The 18,027-nt window shown below is 35.5% G+C and overlaps 6 protein-coding genes across 7 annotated transcripts; 3 read left to right on the plus strand and 3 right to left on the minus strand.

The window, feature by feature from the left end:
* Positions 1-229: 229 nt before the first annotated feature.
* LOC111191628 (hemoglobin embryonic subunit alpha) lies at positions 230-957 on the minus strand. Its single transcript, XM_049475626.1, has 3 exons — positions 823-957; positions 521-728; positions 230-436 (listed from the first exon to the last, which is right to left on the minus strand). Exons 1-3 carry the CDS (start codon positions 915-917, stop codon positions 308-310), a joined length of 432 nt encoding a protein of 143 aa, XP_049331583.1. The 5' UTR covers positions 918-957; the 3' UTR covers positions 230-307.
* Positions 958-1,991: 1,034 nt separating this feature from the next.
* On the plus strand, positions 1,992-2,810 carry LOC103027764 (hemoglobin subunit beta-2). Its single transcript, XM_007238199.4, has 3 exons — positions 1,992-2,146; positions 2,243-2,465; positions 2,570-2,810. Exons 1-3 carry the CDS (start codon positions 2,055-2,057, stop codon positions 2,696-2,698), a joined length of 444 nt encoding a protein of 147 aa, XP_007238261.3. The 5' UTR covers positions 1,992-2,054; the 3' UTR covers positions 2,699-2,810.
* Positions 2,811-7,040: 4,230 nt separating this feature from the next.
* Positions 7,041-7,773, plus strand: LOC111191636 (hemoglobin embryonic subunit alpha). The gene is made up of 3 exons (XM_022667175.2): positions 7,041-7,180; positions 7,275-7,482; positions 7,567-7,773. The coding sequence occupies exons 1-3, from the start codon at positions 7,086-7,088 to the stop codon at positions 7,693-7,695; spliced, it is 432 nt and encodes a 143-aa protein (XP_022522896.2). The 5' UTR covers positions 7,041-7,085; the 3' UTR covers positions 7,696-7,773.
* Positions 7,774-9,634: 1,861 nt separating this feature from the next.
* Positions 9,635-10,435, minus strand: LOC111191629 (hemoglobin subunit beta-2-like). The gene is made up of 3 exons (XM_049475622.1): positions 10,296-10,435; positions 9,974-10,196; positions 9,635-9,869 (listed from the first exon to the last, which is right to left on the minus strand). Exons 1-3 carry the CDS (start codon positions 10,385-10,387, stop codon positions 9,741-9,743), a joined length of 444 nt encoding a protein of 147 aa, XP_049331579.1. The 5' UTR covers positions 10,388-10,435; the 3' UTR covers positions 9,635-9,740.
* On the minus strand, positions 9,635-16,662 carry LOC111196758 (hemoglobin subunit beta-2-like). Of its 2 annotated transcripts, XR_007438129.1 has the most exons (4): positions 16,505-16,662; positions 16,183-16,405; positions 15,888-16,078; positions 9,635-9,672 (listed from the first exon to the last, which is right to left on the minus strand). XR_007438129.1 is itself a non-coding variant. In XM_022686117.2 (3 exons), exons 1-3 carry the CDS (start codon positions 16,594-16,596, stop codon positions 15,950-15,952), a joined length of 444 nt encoding a protein of 147 aa, XP_022541838.2. In that variant the 5' UTR covers positions 16,597-16,662; the 3' UTR covers positions 15,844-15,949. The 2 variants fall into 2 exon arrangements, 1 of the variants encoding a protein (XP_022541838.2); XM_022686117.2 differs by lacking the exon at positions 9,635-9,672 and having other exon boundaries at positions 15,844-16,078.
* LOC111191633 (hemoglobin embryonic subunit alpha-like) lies at positions 12,360-13,985 on the plus strand. The gene is made up of 3 exons (XM_049475625.1): positions 12,360-12,492; positions 13,497-13,704; positions 13,779-13,985. The coding sequence occupies exons 1-3, from the start codon at positions 12,398-12,400 to the stop codon at positions 13,905-13,907; spliced, it is 432 nt and encodes a 143-aa protein (XP_049331582.1). The 5' UTR covers positions 12,360-12,397; the 3' UTR covers positions 13,908-13,985.
* Positions 16,663-18,027: the final 1,365 nt, after the last annotated feature.

Consider the following 18,027-nt stretch of genomic DNA (forward strand, 5'->3'; position numbering starts at 1 on the left):
ATATTTTATTATTGTTATTATGATAATAGATTCACACTAACATATATCACCTACCCAAATGCTACTAACGGTACGTTTGTTTTGTTGGCGAAATGTGGTTTGAGGTCATATATTTTGTTTGTGTGAAAATCGCTGTAGTGAAAATACCGCATTTTGTAATGTACTAAAAACGCATGTTGTAAAATTTGATTTATTCAGATATTATGAAAAACATTACAGACACACTTGATTTAGATGATTAACAGCCATTTATTGGATGTTATGAATTAAGACAGACTGTCCGTCCAAACAAACAGAGTTGGGCTGCTTATCGGTACTTCTCGGAGAGAGCCAGGGCCACCGCAGAGAGGAACTTGTCCATGGCCACGTGCACCTCAGGAGTGAAGTCGCTGGGGAACTGGATGGCCAGAACCACGAGCAGGTTGTGGGACAGGATCTACAGAAAACAAGGTTCTGATTAGAGCACTGCAGGCAGAGGAAGAAAGCAGCAATGGGAGGAACCGGGAGGAACCGGACCTACCTTGAAGTTGGCGGGATCAACACGCAGCTGGAAAGCGTGCAGCTCGCTGAGGGTGAGCAGACCGTTGGTCAGGTCGTCGATTTTGCTGACGGCCTCCGCCACGCCAGACATCACCGTTTTCCCGTGCTTCCTCACAGGGGCGGAGCCGGGGCTCAGGTCCTGCCAGTGGGAGAAGTAGGTCTTGGTCTGCGGGTAGACGACCAGCATCCTGTGTGGACACATCCAGAGGTCACCCTCAGCAGTGAAGAGACAGTAACGTGTAGAAGAACCAGAGAGAAGAGATGGAGGAATCTAGAACCTACCTAGCCAGAGCATCGGCGCCGATATCTTCAGCTTTAGGGGCGACCTTAGCCCAGAAGGCCTTGATGGCGTCCTTGTCCTTGGCAGAGAGGCTCATGGTTACAGAGTGGTTTGGAGGAACTTCTGTAAAAACCTCCAAGAAGAGTCGCCCATTTATACTACGACCCGAAGTCGGCACACCCGAGTCCCACCTCGAATACGTGCCAACTTGGAGGCTTTCCAGAGATCAGAGATTAGACTACACTGCTTCTGTTGGCTAAAGATAGAGTAACACTGAAGTCTGCAGGATAACATTTAGATATTTGGAACAATTGCTCACTTTTTGTACCTGTTTTTACATTTTACACAAACTGATACTCTTTAAAAGTTTGCATTAATTGTTTTTATTTATTTAAGCAACGTTTTTTTTTTAGCTGTGGCTTATAAAGGTTACAGGCATTTCTTCTTATTGTTTGGACAGTACGCACTGCTATTAAAGATATAGGTAAATAGAAAAATTGAATTGAAATTCTTATCTAATATGTGTGTGTCAATTTGATTTTCTGATACTGGTATGCATTAATAACGTAAAAAATCTCTTTAACATGAAGAAAACTGTTCACGTAAATATTACTACTCAATCTGACCTAGAGCACGCAGTAATGTAAGTGTACCTTACATTAAAAAGTAAAAATCCGTATTCACTGAATCAACATTTAAACAGGCAATACGCTTGGTGATTTTTAACTTTAAAGAAATTACTTGGGTTGCCTTTTGTTAAATTACATTGGAAGTTCACTAAACTCCAATTTCTTTGTGTTGAAAGTAATCCTACCTGTGATTGCGCATGATTATATGTTCACTAATATAGTTGTAAAGAACAGATATGAACGTGATGTATGCTACTTTAACCAAACTCCATAAAATAAAATAAAATATGCAGACAAATATATATAATGTAAGTAAATCCCCTTGCTGCCTTTTCAAATGAATTATACATAATGCACGTAAGCAGACAATAAACTACATTGAAATTCCAACTTATTTAAATTACTTAAAAGTTTTTCACGGTTCACTTATCTCTGATCAAACACCTTTACCCCACCCGCCAGGAGACCCAACCCATATCTCTGATGTTGACCAATCCCCGGGGTTTGGGAGGGGCGCACATGTTGATATATAAGCTGCGACCGAAGACAGTTGGTTTACAGGATTCTTCTTCTACAGGACAAGTAGAAACCTCAAAGTCAGCACCATGGTTGAGTGGACCGATTTCGAGCGCGCTACCATCCAGGACATCTTCTCCAAGATGGATTACGAATCCGTTGGACACAATGCCCTGGCAAGGTATCATCTGTTTTCTTTACAGTATCTTCAGTCGGCACTTGTGTAAACTAAATTATATCTTAATTGTGAAGTTAATTTGATTTTTTATGGTTTCAGATGTCTTGTGGTGTACCCCTGGACGCAGAGGTACTTCGGCAATTTTGGAAACCTGTACAACGCCGCTGCCATCATAGGAAACCCCAAGGTTGCCGCTCACGGTGCAGTTGTCCTCCACGGTCTGGATAGAGCTGTGAAGAACATGGACAACATCAAGGCGACCTACGCTGAGCTCAGTGTTCTGCACTCCGAGAAACTGCACGTGGATCCCGACAACTTCAGGGTGAGTTCCACTGAGTAGATCCATCATATCTTCAGTTAGTGAAGTTTTTATGAAGTCTGTCGTTAATTCCAGGCGTTTAATCGTCTTTATTCTTTATCCTACAGCTGCTGGCTGACTGTCTGACCATCGTCGTTGCCTCCAGACTGGGCACTGGCTTCACAGCTGATGTTCAGGCAGCTTTCCAGAAGTTCCTGGCTGTTGTAGGCGCTGCCCTCAGGAAACAGTACCACTAAACTCTGAATAGACTTCAACTGACGGAGAAGACAATCAAACGTTTCTGGTTTTAACAACAAACCTGTATCTGTCAGTTAAAGCTAAATAAAGTTGTTCAGAATTTTAACATTGCGTTTCTGTGTTGGTGTGTTTCTTTGTTGTTTTAAACTATTTATTTAATGCAAAAAGACAGTAATACATGGTATTAACCAAAAACACAATGGATTCTATAAAAATATGAAAAAAAGAGAAAGCTGATATTGCAAATAGTCCTTTTGATAGTTAATGCATTACAGTTACAATTATTGGTCAATCTGCATCTTAAATACTTTAATCCAGATATGTATGTATATGTTTTAATCTGTCAGTCTAATCATACCGTTTAAATATTTAAAGAATTAAAAATCAATAATATATTTCTTTATTTGTATAGTCACTAATCACTCATTTTTTGTCACTGGCTTCACAGCTGATGTTCAGGCAGCTTTCCAGAAGTTCCTGGCTGTTGTAGGCGCTGCCCTCAGGAAACAGTACCACTAAACTCTGAATAGACTTCTACTGACGGAGAAGACCATCATACGTTTTTGTTTTTACAAACGAACCTGTACCTGTCAGATAAACCAAAATAAAGCTTATAAAAATTTACTGATGCCTTTGCTTTTTTGGTTAAATATTGAGAGAACAGCGCTATTTTGCTTCTACACTAAAATAAACATTACCCGACAACCAATCAGACATTACAAATGATCGACGAACAAATTGAAAACTATCCCAAAAAAAAAAAAAAAAAAAAAAATTACATATGGAAAAACTGATGGCTAATTGTGTAACTACTACTTTAATTCCTTTGGAATATTGGTCACTAATCACTCAATTTTAGTCAAATGGCAAATTTAAAAGCATTATCATTTCATTCTGGATAGCAACTCGATTTTAAAATAATTTATTGTGATGTTATATAGGACTGTTATGGTGATTTTCCTTAAGTTTCCTTTGAAGGGAAAGTGTGAACAACAGTTTTTAAGTCTTGCGGTGGGCTTCCACTGCTGCCATGTCTTGGTAGGTTTGCAGTTATAGAATACTACTTACATTTTTGGATTAAATATTTTTTTTACCTAGGTGATTTGTGTAAGTCTATTAATGCAATGCATTTAAACAACAGACACAAGTGAGGCAGTACAAGTTCAAATACCAGGTAAACTATGTGGTGCTGCTTAGACAGGATAATTTTTTAAAACACAATACATTAATTTCATTTCTTAACCCCCATGTTATGTTATGGGTCAAATTGACCCGCCCTGAAGTTTGAAGATCTAGGAAAAATAGTTAAAAGTATTTTTTCAGTATGAAACTTCTTTTGCTTGCCTTAAGAGTAATCAACATATAATATGAAAATGGTTCATCTCACATATTTGCAACCAACATGTGCAAAAATAAAATGTTATGTTTTAATGTTGTGTAAAACTACTGTCTTTCATAAGTCATAAAGTAGTGAAACATAAAAAATGTTAAAAACAAGTAAATTATCCTAATTTAACCATTACCTGTTAGAGGTAAGGAACACCATTGCACTAAATATTGATAATATTGATCATAATTAGCAATAGAGTAAGTAATGAAATATTCACACTGTTTGTTAGAATTTTTTCCATTACACATGCGACAGGTCAACATGACCTGGGAACATCATTACTGTTTCTGACAAATGAACATAATAGGAGGGTCAAAAGGTTAACTTGCCAGAATAAGTACAATGGTGTGCAAAGGCTTGGTCACACTAGTTACTAGACACTAGTTTTTGTATCAAATGGCTCTTTACAGTAAAATTAAATAGTTTAAATATTCTGAATAGCAACTGTGTTAAAAAATATTTATTTTGTTGCAGGAGCAGTGTAATAGGGTGAATGGTCATATCTGGTTTCCTTAAAAAATTACAGCAATATACTGCACCTGTGGAAGCCCTTTATCTTATTTTTAGATAAACTGCTAAACAATTGGTGATCATCAAGTTCTGATTCACTCCCCATGATTACCTTCATACTTTCTATACTTTTTGCATTGTTTATATGTCCATATCCTTGTATACATCTTATAATAGTGTTAATTTTCTATTATTGTTGTTTATGGAAAGTGTAGTTTGTAGGACCACTTTTTACTGCAATTACAGCTGCAAATGTTTTGGGGGTATGTCTCTACCAGCTGTGCACATCCAGAATCTGGAATTTATTTAGGGGTATCAGGGAGTTAAATATAAAAGTGCACAAAACATTTTATATTTATTTTAAAAATTGAAGTTTTTTTTACTTCACAATTACTTGCTACTTTGTGTTGGTCTATCACACAAAACTCCCCAAAAATACAATTAAGTTTGTGAGCGTAATCAGGTGTATATCCCTGGACAGGGCATATTTCAGATGTCTGCAGCAGAAAAGGACGACCTACTGTAAACCCTGTGCTATGCTAGTTACTGTACGTTGCTACCGTTATTTCTACTTGGGTAAGGTAACTAAATAAGGTAAGTAAGGTATTTGTAGTTAGTTACTTCACTACTTTGCTGAGGGCTATCTGTGTTGAGAATATTAGAAGTAAAAAGAGATCTATTAATTTTGACAACGTGCTTCCAATTAGACAAAAATCGAGAATACTGTAACACACAGACTGGTAAACATACATTGCCACAAGCTTCTCACCTTGCCATGAAGGTAATATTGTGTTAAATGCAGAAATGCAGTCCAAAGACAAAGAAGGTGCATGAGTACCAGTGCCTTCAAGTGTTGCAAGTAAGAATGTAGACAAAGTAATGCGGCATCCTTGGTCAATCAATTAACATGATAAGCAAAATAATACATATCTATTCCTATCTCAGAAAGATGAAATTTTAACAGTTCCATAACAACAGAAGTGAGAGCTACAGGTCTGCATCCACTAAGACAAAGTACATTGAATTTCTCAGGAATAGGAATCATGAGCACATGTTTAAAGCAAGACTTTACATGTTTTACGTGACTGGTTAGCAATTGAAGTTAGAATATAAAAGAACAAACCTGCTGACTGGAACAACTTGATCAGCTCCAGCAGCCTAACCTTAAAGTCCTAACTTGTTGTATTTAGATAAGATTGTAACAAATCAAATCTACAAAAGAAATTACGTAACCTATAAACATTTGCCAACAAATTATTGTATGAGATAGTGGTTTAATGATTTCTGAATGATGGTATTCAATCCATTCTAAAAATGTTTAACCATACTATAAATCTGACAGGACTGTTTTTTTTTTCAACTGTCATTAACAATCTTAAAATTGTTAATGTTACCGTATAATTGTAAAAAAAGATATGCACAACAAATAAAATGAATAAACCCATTTGAGATTACAGTTACAGTTCCAAAAGCAAAGCATCCTTAAAAATATTTTTAGATTGACCTGTAAATCTTATAAAAGAGTACCTGGTCGGAATTACAATACTGTCTGAACAATAAGGAGAAATATCTGTAACCTTTTCTGTAAACCATAGAAAAAAAGCTTGCTCAAATAAACCAATTTAATGTAAAACAAATAAAAGCAATGTACACTGTAAAAAAACAGAGGTATGATATAAGCACATTATTGTACTCCAAGGTACACTTTTCATAATCATACCTGCAAAGGAATAATATTGTTTTTACAGGGTCAGATGTTCCCTATAAAGTTTAAAGTCTTCCTAACAGCAGGAAGTACAGATTTGTACCATGTATCCAGCCAAAAGGTATATTCAGTATTCTGTATCACTGTACTAATAAACTGTATGTACTTTAATTACTCATTTTTCATTTGAACGCCAGAAAATTGTGGATCATTAAGTTCTTGACATATATTCAGTTAATGATAATGTTCATAATCTTTATAATCTTTGATGGTACAAAAAAACATGGGTACAAACAAAGACTTCACTGAAAGTTACTCTGTTGTACCTTAATATACAAGCTCTGTACTCCTTTAAGTAGAAATCTGTACCTATTTTTCTTAGTGTGTAAACTGTGAAAGAGAAAGTTGGTTATTTTCTGTTTTATTTCTGACAGTCACAAAAAACAATGAATAATGGTGGCAGAAAAGAATAAAAAGAATTAAGCTTATGATTGGACAGTTATTTCGCTTAATTGCATTTGTATCAGTTTGTGTAAAATGCAGAAATGTACAAAAAGTAAACATTTCTTGCAAAGATCTAAATGCTACCCTACAGACTTCAGTGTTACTCTATCTTTAGCCAACAGAAGCAGTGTAGTCTAATCTCTGATCTCTGGAAATCCTCCAAGTTGGCACGTATTCGAGGTGGGACTCGGGTGTGCCGACTTTGGGTCGTAGTATAAATGGGCGACTCTTCTTGAAGGTTTTCTTTACAGAAGTTCCTCCAAACCACTCTGTAACCATGAGCCTCTCTGCCAAGGACAAGGACGCCATCAAGGCCTTCTGGGCTAAGGTCGCCCCTAAAGCTGAAGATATCGGCGCCGATGCTCTGGCTAGGTAGGTTCTAGATTCCTCCATCTCTTCTCTCTGGTTCTTCTACACGTTACTGTCTCTTCACTGCTGAGGGTGACCTCTGGATGTGTCCACACAGGATGCTGGTCGTCTACCCGCAGACCAAGACCTACTTCTCCCACTGGCAGGACCTGAGCCCCGGCTCCGCCCCTGTGAGGAAGCACGGGAAAACGGTGATGTCTGGCGTGGCGGAGGCCGTCAGCAAAATCGACGACCTGACCAACGGTCTGCTCACCCTCAGCGAGCTGCACGCTTTCCAGCTGCGTGTTGATCCCGCCAACTTCAAGGTAGGTCCGGTTCCTCCCGGTTCCTCCCATTGCTGCTTTCTTCCTCTGCCTGCAGTGCTCTAATCAGAACCTTGTTTTCTGTAGATCCTGTCCCACAACCTGCTCGTGGTTCTGGCCATCCAGTTCCCCAGCGACTTCACTCCTGAGGTGCACGTGGCCATGGACAAGTTCCTCTCTGCGGTGGCCCTGGCTCTCTCCGAGAAGTACCGATAAGCAGCCCAACTCTGTTTGTTTGGACGGGCAGTCTGTCTTAATTCATAAGATCAAATAAATGGCTGTGAATCGTATGAATCAAGTGTGTCTGTAATGTTTATTTTTCAGATTATCTGAATAGTTCTTATTTACCAACATGAGTTTTTAATACATTACGAAATGCGGTATTTTCAGTACACTGATTTTTTACAGAGATCTCAACAAATATTTTAACCAACAAATCAAACGTAACGTTAGTAGCATTTGTGTAGATGAGACTTTAGAGTTATTGTGTGAATCTACATAATTTGACATATTCCGATAGTAAAATATTTAATCGTTTGATAAAATAATACAATAGAAATGATCAGTAAACGAATGTATAATATAGACTAATAATGAAAAACGCAAAACTAGAACTTAGTTATAGGTCTTGACTAAGATTCTTCTTGGTCTTTAGCTTAATGCTTTCTTACCCCCTGTGCAATATTTCCTTACACTTTGCAATAAGCATACATTAGTTAACCGCACTTATTACAAAATGTCTCAGCAATTATTACATTATTAATAATTACAAATGTTTAAATAATGACTCAAATCATTATTATTGACAATATTCTTAAGCATTAAAATGTACTTATGTCTAATAATGTTTATTAATGTCTTCACTAGTGTCAAATAATAATTAGTTCAGATATTACTCAACCATTTAACAAGTTTTAGTTTATTACTGTCATAAGTGCTGTTATTTAAGAACCTTATTGTAAAGTGTTACCCACTTTTTTAAAGTAAAGAAATGAGAATAACACGAGAAGAATAGTAAACAAAATTAAAAAATGTAGGTAAGTGGAAAAAAGTTTGTTTTTAATCTAAAACATTTTGTAACGTTTCTTTTAGTCCATTCATCATGGGTTACTATACAACCTTAAGAACATTGTCCAAAATAAAATACTGGATTCAATGTGGTAATGTTAAGAAGGGCTATAAGAACCAAATTAATACTGTGGGGTTAGAGAAACATAAGGCAATAGAAATTAACATAACGTTAGAACCAATGAGACTTCATTTTTACTTTGCATAAATATGACTTAAAAGTGGAAAATAAATATGAACTTAATGCAGAAATACAATGCTTGGCAAAATATGCAACAAAAAAATTATAAAAAATAAAGATAAGTACATTAATAATTCTGTGAAAGACTGCATATTAATAAATATTTCTAACAAAAATTAAATATTAAAATAAATCAAATCTTTTTTACTAAAGTATGTTTTTATTGAACCAAAATATTAATTATTTTAGTGGTTTGTTTCGTGGCTTCTTTGAAAGTCCCTTATGGTTATGTATTATTAGATTTTAATATAAGGGCGCAACATAAATTATCTTTTAGTTCATCAACATTGTGAGAGGTAAAATAGTTGTATATCAACCATATAACTCAATTGGTAAACTTGAACTTGTATAATTATAATGCGGCTGTTTCGTTTGGTTTTATTGTTTTTGTGATTTAATTCTCTAAAATTTCTGCAGAAAATATAGTTAAAGCTTTATATCAAATGTAACTCGTGGTTGCAGTAATTTACTTGTATTATTATGACGCCGCTGTTTTGTTATGATCGGTTATGTGTACATTTGGTTTAGTAATACTTAAATAGGTTAAGTTAGAATGCCATTATCGTGCTATAATTTTACAACTGCAACGTCAATCACATTGTGGGGTTGGAAGTAACTATGAACATATGACCAATCTGGATTCAATCCATTGATATTACCTTTTAAGTGCACAAATAGTCCAAAGGAATTAGAGTAGTAGTTATACCATTAGCCATCAGGATAGTTCTCAATTTGTTCGTCGATCATTTATAATGTCGGATTGGTTGTCGGGTAATGTTTATTGTAGTGTAGAAGCAAAGTGGTGCAATTTAATCAATATTTAAACACAAAAAACAAAGCCATGCGTATATTTTTATAAGCTTTATTTTCGGTTTAGCTGACAGGTACAGGTTCCTTTGTAAAACCAAGAACGTTTGATGGTCTTCTCCGTCAGTTGAAGTCTATTCAGAGTTTAGTGGTACTGTTTCGTAAGGGCAGAGCCTACAACAGCCAGGAACTTCTGGAAAGCTGCCTGAACATCAGCTGTGAAGCCAGTGCCCAGTCTGGAGGCAACGACGATGGTCAGACAGTCAGCCAGCAGCTGTAGAATAAAGAATAAAGACGATTAAACGCCTGGAATTAACGACAGACTTAATGAAAACTTCACTAACTGAAGATATGATGGATCTAACCAGCAGAACTCACCCTGAAGTTGTCGGGATCCACGTGCAGTTTCTCGGAGTGCAGAACACTGAGCTCAGCGTAGGTCGCCTTGATGTTGTCCATGTTCTTCACAGCTCTATCCAGACCGTGGAGAACAACTACACCGTGAGCGGCAACCTTGGGGTTTCCCATGATGGCAGCGGCGTTGTACAGGTTTCCAAAATTGCCGAAGTACCTTTGCGTCCAGGGGTACACCACAAGACATCTGAAAACATAAAAAAATCAAATTAACTTTACAATTACGAAGAAATAATTTAGTTTACACAAGTATCGACTGAAGATACTAAAGAAAGACAGTTGATACCTTGCCAGGGCATTGTGTCCAACGGATTCGTAATCCATCTTGGAGAAGATGTCCTGGATTGTAGCGCGCTCGAAATCGGTCCACTCAACCATGGTGCTGACTTTGAGGTTTCTACTTGTCCTGTAGAAGAAGAATCTTGTAAACTAACGGTTTTGAGCCATACCTTATATATCCACAAGTCTACCCCTCCCAAACCCGGGGATTGGTCAACATCAGAGATATGGCTTGGGTCTCCTGTTGGGTGGGGTAAAGGTGTTTGATTAGAGATATGTGAACTGTGAAAAACTAATTGAACTAATTTAATATTCTGCTTAGTTACTGTTATATGTACTGTAAAAAAATGGAAAACAAGCTAGGCGATTTGCTTACTTAAGTTAAATATATTTATTATGCATTTTTTTTTTCAATGAGTTTGGTGTAAGTAGATAGAATATATCTTGGGTAAAATTCGGGGTTTAGCGAACTTAAAGTTTAAATAAACACAAAATACAAAATACAGATTCTCATTCTGGTGAAATATGTTTTAGAAGTATAAAAAACTTCGATGGCAACCAAAGTGCCGATGCCTTGTCTCGTATAAAGGCTACAGGTGTAGGTGATATAAAACCCCTTTTGTCTGCAGTAAAATAACCTATTTACATTTACTTAAATATATATTTTTTTCTATTACAATTAATATTATAATTTTCAGTAACGTTCCTTATCAAACATGAAAGTTTTTTTTTAATGTAATGCTTAAATAGAAACCTTCAAGATTTAGTGGTGCAATGTCAAGTAAACAATTGTTAAAAAATCTTGGTCTGTTAAGGGTTAAATCACCAAGCATATTGCTGGTTTAAATTAAAATGAATTGGTTTTAATTCAGTGAATACTGATTTCACTAAATGTACACTTACATTAATGGGTGCTGTAGGTTAGTTGAAGCAATACTATTTAGCTGGACAGCACATAAAATAATACACTGTTGTATTTAAATTTGAATACACTGTATTGCATTGTGTAACGCCAGACATTTAAATAATACATTAAAATGTAAAGGTAATTTTACTATATTTATAAACATGCTTTCAGTGTGACATCTAGTGACATCTAGTGTGACTAATTTGAGCAGCAATGATGTTAAGAGGTTTATTTATCTGAAAAAGACAGAAATAGCCTGGTATCTACCCTTAGGGGAGGTCACTTCCACAGAACTTCACTTCTCCTTGATAACAAGCACATTTTCAGAAACACCCATTATTTGGAAGTATTGATATCTTGACATATTTAACAATTAAGATTTGTTTTGAGTTTTAATTGATAAAAAGTGATTTATAACATTTTATTCATCTGGATTATTACAGTAAGAAAAAAATAAGGAACCAAACAAACATGAAATATGAAAATATATTTCTCAAAATATCTTTAAAGACAATCTATGACATGTTTCTTTTGGCTGAAACTAAAATTAAAACATTTCAAGTAAACAATATATATATGCCAACAACTGTGTACACACTAAAAAACTAACGTATATACTTTCTTGTACTCAAAGGTACAAAAGTCTTTCCCAAGAGCAGGAGGTACAGATTGGTACCTTGTAACCAAAAAACCTTATATTTCATATTCCGGATGAAAAAGTGTTTTACTTCTATTTGCAGTAACTGCTTATTAATTTAACACCATGTTTATGTTCTATTAGTTTTTCTTTTTTGTATTGTTTTTTTTAGCTTTACTGGAGTAATGTAATTTTATTGTTAACACTCTGTTAATCACAGGATTTTCTACTTTTAGTAAGCTATAGTTTATTAAAGTTTGTAGGTATGACATTGAAACAATTGTGCCATATCAACGTTGATTCACTTTTCAAAATCACCACTAAATTCATTGTTGGGAGGGGGACACATTTTCTAAATAGCAAATAATCTGAATGTTGCCCCACAAACTTCAATGTAAGTCTATCTTTGACTGACAGAAGCAGTGTAATCTAATCTCCCATCTCTGGAAAGCCTCCAAGTTATCAGGTATTCGAGGTGGGACTCGGGTGTGCCGACTTTGGGTCGTGGTATAAATGGGCGATTCCCTTGAGTTTCTTACAGAAGTTTCTCCAAACCACTCTGATCATGAGCCTCTCTGCCAAGGACAAGAACGCCATCAAGGGCTTCTGGGATAAGATCGCCCCTGAAGCTGAAAATATCGGCGCTGATGCTCTGGCTAGGTAGGGTTTCTTTTTCTTCTACAGCAATTGGTCAGTTTTTACATCTGAAAAGGATGCAGCCACCGATCCTTTACAGATAAGTATAGAAATCACTGTTTATTTTTACAAGTATGGTTATTTTTGCAAATATTTTCTCCAATCAAGTTTATTTCGATTACAAGATTTACAAAATTAGTCTGAATTGATTATGTGTACACGATATTCAACAGCGTCTGTGTCATTATTCGTTATATCAGAATTTCACTAAATTATCCAGCTACATTTTCTTAAAGTAAATGAGCTTCTACACTTGTTAAAATAAGTATTTTTTGTTATTAAATTGCGCGTTTATTACATTAAAATATGTGATGTCTTTTATTTAGGGGAGCACAATTAAAAAATAAACACATTTCAGCAGATCAGATACCAGCCGCCAGCCACTTTTTATCGACCCAGCAGTGCCAGGCACGTCGCCAGCACTACTAAAAGCTGACAGGCATCTTGTTCTGTCGAATTGTGCTATGTCAAACCGTGCTACACATTTGTAACACTCACACGAAAAATACATAAAGACTGAGGGCTCAGGTTGTTGAATGCACCCAATAAAATGAAGTAGAACTACCACAAAACAAGTAGAAACGTAAAAAAACATTGCTTCCGCGCATGCGGACGGGTTTTAAGAAGTGTTCCCTGGCACTACTAAAAACTGACAGGCACCTCCCCGGCATTACTTAAAAATCTTTATTGGACGAGCATTGTGAGTGTCTCTATTCCAGTCACAATTCGTTTTGCTCTTGTCCTGTACATTCTGCAAATGTACTTACATGTTCCGATTGGAAATGCAACCAAATACAGGTGCTTTTGTTGTCGTTTGTATTCCACTAAAATGTTTTTTTAAGGACAGTCCGCTTTGTTCAATCAATGTTTCTATTATTTTTTATTCTGATTGATCTGTTTTTTTCGGATTATTAACGGATGGTCAGACTGCATGTAAACGTGTATCTTCTCTGGATGTGTCCACACAGGATGCTGGTCGTCTACCCGCAGACCAAGACCTACTTCTCCCACTGGCAGGACCTGAGCCCCGGCTCCGCCCCTGTGAGGAAGCACGGGAAAACGGTGATGTCTGGCGTGGCGGAGGCCGTCAGCAAAATCGACGACCTGACCAACGGTCTGCTCACCCTCAGCGAGCTGCACGCTTTCCAGCTGCGTGTTGATCCCGCCAACTTCAAGGTAGGTCCGGTTCCTCCCATTGCTGCTTTCTTCCTCTGCCTGCAGTGCTCTAATCAGAACCTTGTTTTCTGTAGATCCTGTCCCACAACCTGCTCGTGGTTCTGGCCATCCAGTTCCCCAGCGACTTCACTCCTGAGGTGCACGTGGCCATGGACAAGTTCCTCTCTGCGGTGGCCCTGGCTCTCTCCGAGAAGTACCGATAAGCAGCCCAACTCTGTTTGTTTGGACAGGCTGTCTGTCTTAATTCATAAGATCAAATAAATGGCTGTGAATCGTATGAATCAAGTGTGTGTGTAATGTTTATTGTTCAGATTATCCGAATAGTTCTTATTTACCAACATGAGTTTTTAATACATTATACGAAATGCGGTATTTTCAGTACACTGATTTTTTACAGAGATCTCAACAAATATTTTAACCAACAAATCAAACGTAACGTTAGTAGCATTTGTGTAGATGAGACTTTAGAGTTATTGTGTGAATCTACATAATTTGACATATTCCGATAATAAAATATTTAATCGTTTGATAAAATAATACAATAGAAATGATCAGTAAACGAATGTATAATATAGACTAATAATGAAAAACGCAAAACTAGAACTTAGTTATAGGTCTTGACTAAGATTCTTCTTGGTCTTTAGCTTAATGCTTTCTTACCCCCTGTGCAATATTTCCTTACACTTTGCAATAAGCATACATTAGTTAACCGCACTTATTACAAAATGTCTCAGCAATTATTACATTATTAATAATTACAAATGTTTAAATAATGACTCAAATCATTATTATTGACAATATTCTTAAGCATTAAAATGTACTTATGTCTAATAATGTTTATTAATGTCTTCACTAGTGTCAAATAATAATTAGTTCAGATATTACTCAACCATTTAACAAGTTTTAGTTTATTACTGTCATAAGTGCTGTTATTTAAGAACCTTATTGTAAAGTGTTACCCACTTTTTTAAAGTAAAGAAATGAGAATAACACGAGAAGAATAGTAAACAAAATAAAAAATGTAGGTAAGTGGAAAAAAGTTTGTTTTTAATCTAAAACATTTTGTAACGTTTCTTTTAGTCCATTCATCATGGGTTACTATACAACCTTAAGAACATTGTCCAAAATAAAATACTGGATTCAATGTGGTAATGTTAAGAAGGGCTATAAGAACCAAATTAATACTGTGGGTTTAGAGAAACATAAGGCAATAGAAATTAACATAACGTTAGAACCAATAAGACTTAATTTTTACTTTGCATAAATATGACTTAAAAGTGGAAAATAAATATGAACTTAATGCAGAAATACAATGCTTGGCAAAATATGCGACAAAATAATTATAAAAAATAAAGATAAGTACATTAATAATTCTGTGAAAGACTGCATATTAATAAATATTTCTAACAAAAATTAAATATTAAAATAAATCAAATCTTTTTTACTAAAGTATGTTTTTATTGAACCAAAATATTAATTATTTTAGTGGTTTGTTTCGTGGCTTCTTTGAAAGTCCCTTATGGTTATGTATTATTAGATTTTAATATAAGGGCGCAACATAAATTATCTTTTAGTTCATCAACATTGTGAGAGGTAAAATAGTTGTATATCAACCATATAACTCAATTGGTAAACTTGAACTTGTATAATTATAATGCGGCTGTTTCGTTTGGTTTTATTGTTTTTGTGATTTAATTCTCTAAAATTTCTGCAGAAAATATAGTTAAAGCTTTATATCAAATGTAACTCGTGCTTGCAGTAATTTACTTGTATTATTATGACGCCGCTGTTTTGTTATGATCGGTTATGTGTACATTTGGTTTAGTAATACTTCAATAGGTTAAGTTAGAATGCCATTATCGTGCTATAATTTTACAACTGCAACGTCAATCACATTGTGGGGTTGGAAGTAACTATGAACATATGACCAATCTGGATTCAATCCATTGATATTACCTTTTAAGTGCACCAATAGTCCAAAGGAATTAGAGTAGTATACCATTAGCCATCAGGATAGTTCTCAATTTGTTCGTCGATCATTTATAATGTCGGATTGGTTGTCGGGTAATGTTTATTGTAGTGTAGAAGCAAAGTGGTGCAATTTAATCAATATTTAAACACAAAAAACAAAGCCATGCGTATATTTTTATAAGCTTTATTTTCGGTTTAGCTGACAGGTACAGGTTCCTTTGTAAAACCAAGAACGTTTGATGGTCTTCTCCGTCAGTTGAAGTCTATTCAGAGTTTAGTGGTACTGTTTCGTAAGGGCAGAGCCTACAACAGCCAGGAACTTCTGGAAAGCTGCCTGAACATCAGCTGTGAAGCCAGTGCCCAGTCTGGAGGCAACGACGATGGTCAGACAGTCAGCCAGCAGCTGTAGAATAAAGAATAAAGACGATTAAACGCCTGGAATTAACGACAGACTTAATGAAAACTTCACTAACTGAAGATATGATGGATCTAACCAGCAGAACTCACCCTGAAATTGTCGGGATCCACGTGCAGTTTCTCGGAGTGCAGAACACTGAGCTCAGCGTAGGTCGCCTTGATGTTGTCCATGTTCTTCACAGCTCTATCCAGACCGTGGAGAACAACTACACCGTGAGCGGCAACCTTGGGGTTTCCCATGATGGCAGCGGCGTTGTACAGGTTTCCAAAATTGCCGAAGTACCTTTGCGTCCAGGGGTACACCACAAGACATCTGAAAACATAAAAAAATCAAATTAACTTTACAATTACGAAGAAATAATTTAGTTTACACAAGTATCGACTGAAGATACTAAAGAAAGACAGTTGATACCTTGCCAGGGCATTGTGTCCAACGGATTCGTAATCCATCTTGGAGAAGATGTCCTGGATGGTAGCGCGCTCGAAATCGGTCCACTCAACCATGGTGCTGACTTTGAGGTTTCTACTTGTCCTGTAGAAGAAGAATCTTGTAAACTAACGGTTTTGAGCCATACCTTATATATCCACAAGTCTACCCCTCCCAAACCCGGGGATTGGTCAACATCAGAGATATGGCTTGGGTCTCCTGTTGGGTGGGGTAAAGGTGTTTGATTAGAGATATGTGAACTGTGAAAAACTAATTTAACTAATTTAATATTCTGCTTAGTTACTGTTATGTACTGTAAAAAAAATGGAAAACAAGCTAGGCGATTTGCTTACTTAAGTTAAATATATTTATTATGCATATTTTGTTTTCAATGAGTTTGGTGTAAGTAGATAGAATATATCTTGGGTAAAATTCGGGGTTTAGCGAACTTAAAGTTTAAATAAACACAAAATACAAAATACAGATTCTCATTCTGGTGAAATATGTTTTAGAAGTATAGAAAACTTCGATGGCAACCAAAGTGCCGATGCCTTGTCTCGTATACAGGCTACAGGTGTAGGTGATATAAAACCCCTTTTGTCTGCAGTAAAATAACCTATTTACATTTACTTAAATATATATTTTTTTCTATTACAATTAATATTATAATTTTCAGTAACGTTCCTTATCAAACATGAAAGTTTTTTTTAATGTAATGCTTAAATAGAAACCTTAAAGATTTAGTGGTGCAATGTCAAGTAGACAATTGTTAAAAAATCTTGGTCTGTTAAGGGTTAAATCACCAAGCATATTGCTGGTTTAAATTAAAATGAATTGGTTTTAATTCAGTGAATACTGATTTCACTAAATGTACACTTATATTAATGGGTGCTGTAGGTTAGTTGAAGCAATACTATTTAGCTGGACAGCACATAAAATAATACACTGTTGTATTTAAATTTGAATACACTGTATTGCATTGTGTAACGCCAGACATTTAAATAATACACTAAAATGTAAAGGTAACAAAATGTACTTTATTGCATAATTTTACTATATTTATAAACATGCTTTCAGTATCTAGTGTGACTAATTTGAGCAGCAATGATGTTGTTAAGAGGTTTATTTATCTGAAAAAGACAGAAATAGCCTGGTATCTACCCTTCCACAGAACTTCACTTCTTCTTGATAACAAGCAAATTTTCAGAAACCCATTATTTGGAAGTATTGATATCTTGACATATTTAACAATTAAGATTTGTTTTGAGTTTTAATTGATAAAAAGTGATTTATAACATTTTATTCATCTGGATTATTACAGTAAGAAAAAAATAAGGAACCAAACAAACATGAAATATGAAAATATATTTCTAAAAATATCTTTAAAGACAATCTATGACATGTTTCTTTTGGCGGAAACTAAAATTAAAACATTTCAAGTAAACAATATATATATGCCAACAACTGTGTACACACTAAAAAACTAAGTATATACTTTCTTGTACTCA

The sequence above is a fragment of the Astyanax mexicanus genome, chromosome 3 (genome assembly GCF_023375975.1).
Source record: "Astyanax mexicanus isolate ESR-SI-001 chromosome 3, AstMex3_surface, whole genome shotgun sequence".
Taxonomy (NCBI): domain Eukaryota; kingdom Metazoa; phylum Chordata; class Actinopteri; order Characiformes; family Acestrorhamphidae; genus Astyanax; species Astyanax mexicanus.

Coding starts and splice junctions, on each gene's coding strand:
- LOC111191633 (XM_049475625.1), top strand. CDS start 12,398: ATGAGCCTCTCTGCCAAGGACAAGAACGCCATCAAGGGCTTCTGGGAT. Junction 12,493..13,496: donor GGCGCTGATGCTCTGGCTAG/GTAGGGTTTCTT, acceptor GTGTCCACACAG/GATGCTGGTCGTCTACCCGC. Junction 13,705..13,778: donor TTGATCCCGCCAACTTCAAG/GTAGGTCCGGTT, acceptor TGTTTTCTGTAG/ATCCTGTCCCACAACCTGCT.
- LOC103027764 (XM_007238199.4), top strand. CDS start 2,055: ATGGTTGAGTGGACCGATTTCGAGCGCGCTACCATCCAGGACATCTTC. Junction 2,147..2,242: donor GGACACAATGCCCTGGCAAG/GTATCATCTGTT, acceptor TTATGGTTTCAG/ATGTCTTGTGGTGTACCCCT. Junction 2,466..2,569: donor TGGATCCCGACAACTTCAGG/GTGAGTTCCACT, acceptor TTTATCCTACAG/CTGCTGGCTGACTGTCTGAC.
- LOC111191636 (XM_022667175.2), top strand. CDS start 7,086: ATGAGCCTCTCTGCCAAGGACAAGGACGCCATCAAGGCCTTCTGGGCT. Junction 7,181..7,274: donor GGCGCCGATGCTCTGGCTAG/GTAGGTTCTAGA, acceptor GTGTCCACACAG/GATGCTGGTCGTCTACCCGC. Junction 7,483..7,566: donor TTGATCCCGCCAACTTCAAG/GTAGGTCCGGTT, acceptor TGTTTTCTGTAG/ATCCTGTCCCACAACCTGCT.
- LOC111196758 (XM_022686117.2), bottom strand. CDS start 16,596: ATGGTTGAGTGGACCGATTTCGAGCGCGCTACCATCCAGGACATCTTC. Junction 16,406..16,504: donor GGACACAATGCCCTGGCAAG/GTATCAACTGTC, acceptor TTATGTTTTCAG/ATGTCTTGTGGTGTACCCCT. Junction 16,079..16,182: donor TGGATCCCGACAATTTCAGG/GTGAGTTCTGCT, acceptor TTTATTCTACAG/CTGCTGGCTGACTGTCTGAC.
- LOC111191628 (XM_049475626.1), bottom strand. CDS start 917: ATGAGCCTCTCTGCCAAGGACAAGGACGCCATCAAGGCCTTCTGGGCT. Junction 729..822: donor GGCGCCGATGCTCTGGCTAG/GTAGGTTCTAGA, acceptor GTGTCCACACAG/GATGCTGGTCGTCTACCCGC. Junction 437..520: donor TTGATCCCGCCAACTTCAAG/GTAGGTCCGGTT, acceptor TGTTTTCTGTAG/ATCCTGTCCCACAACCTGCT.
- LOC111191629 (XM_049475622.1), bottom strand. CDS start 10,387: ATGGTTGAGTGGACCGATTTCGAGCGCGCTACAATCCAGGACATCTTC. Junction 10,197..10,295: donor GGACACAATGCCCTGGCAAG/GTATCAACTGTC, acceptor TTATGTTTTCAG/ATGTCTTGTGGTGTACCCCT. Junction 9,870..9,973: donor TGGATCCCGACAACTTCAGG/GTGAGTTCTGCT, acceptor TTTATTCTACAG/CTGCTGGCTGACTGTCTGAC.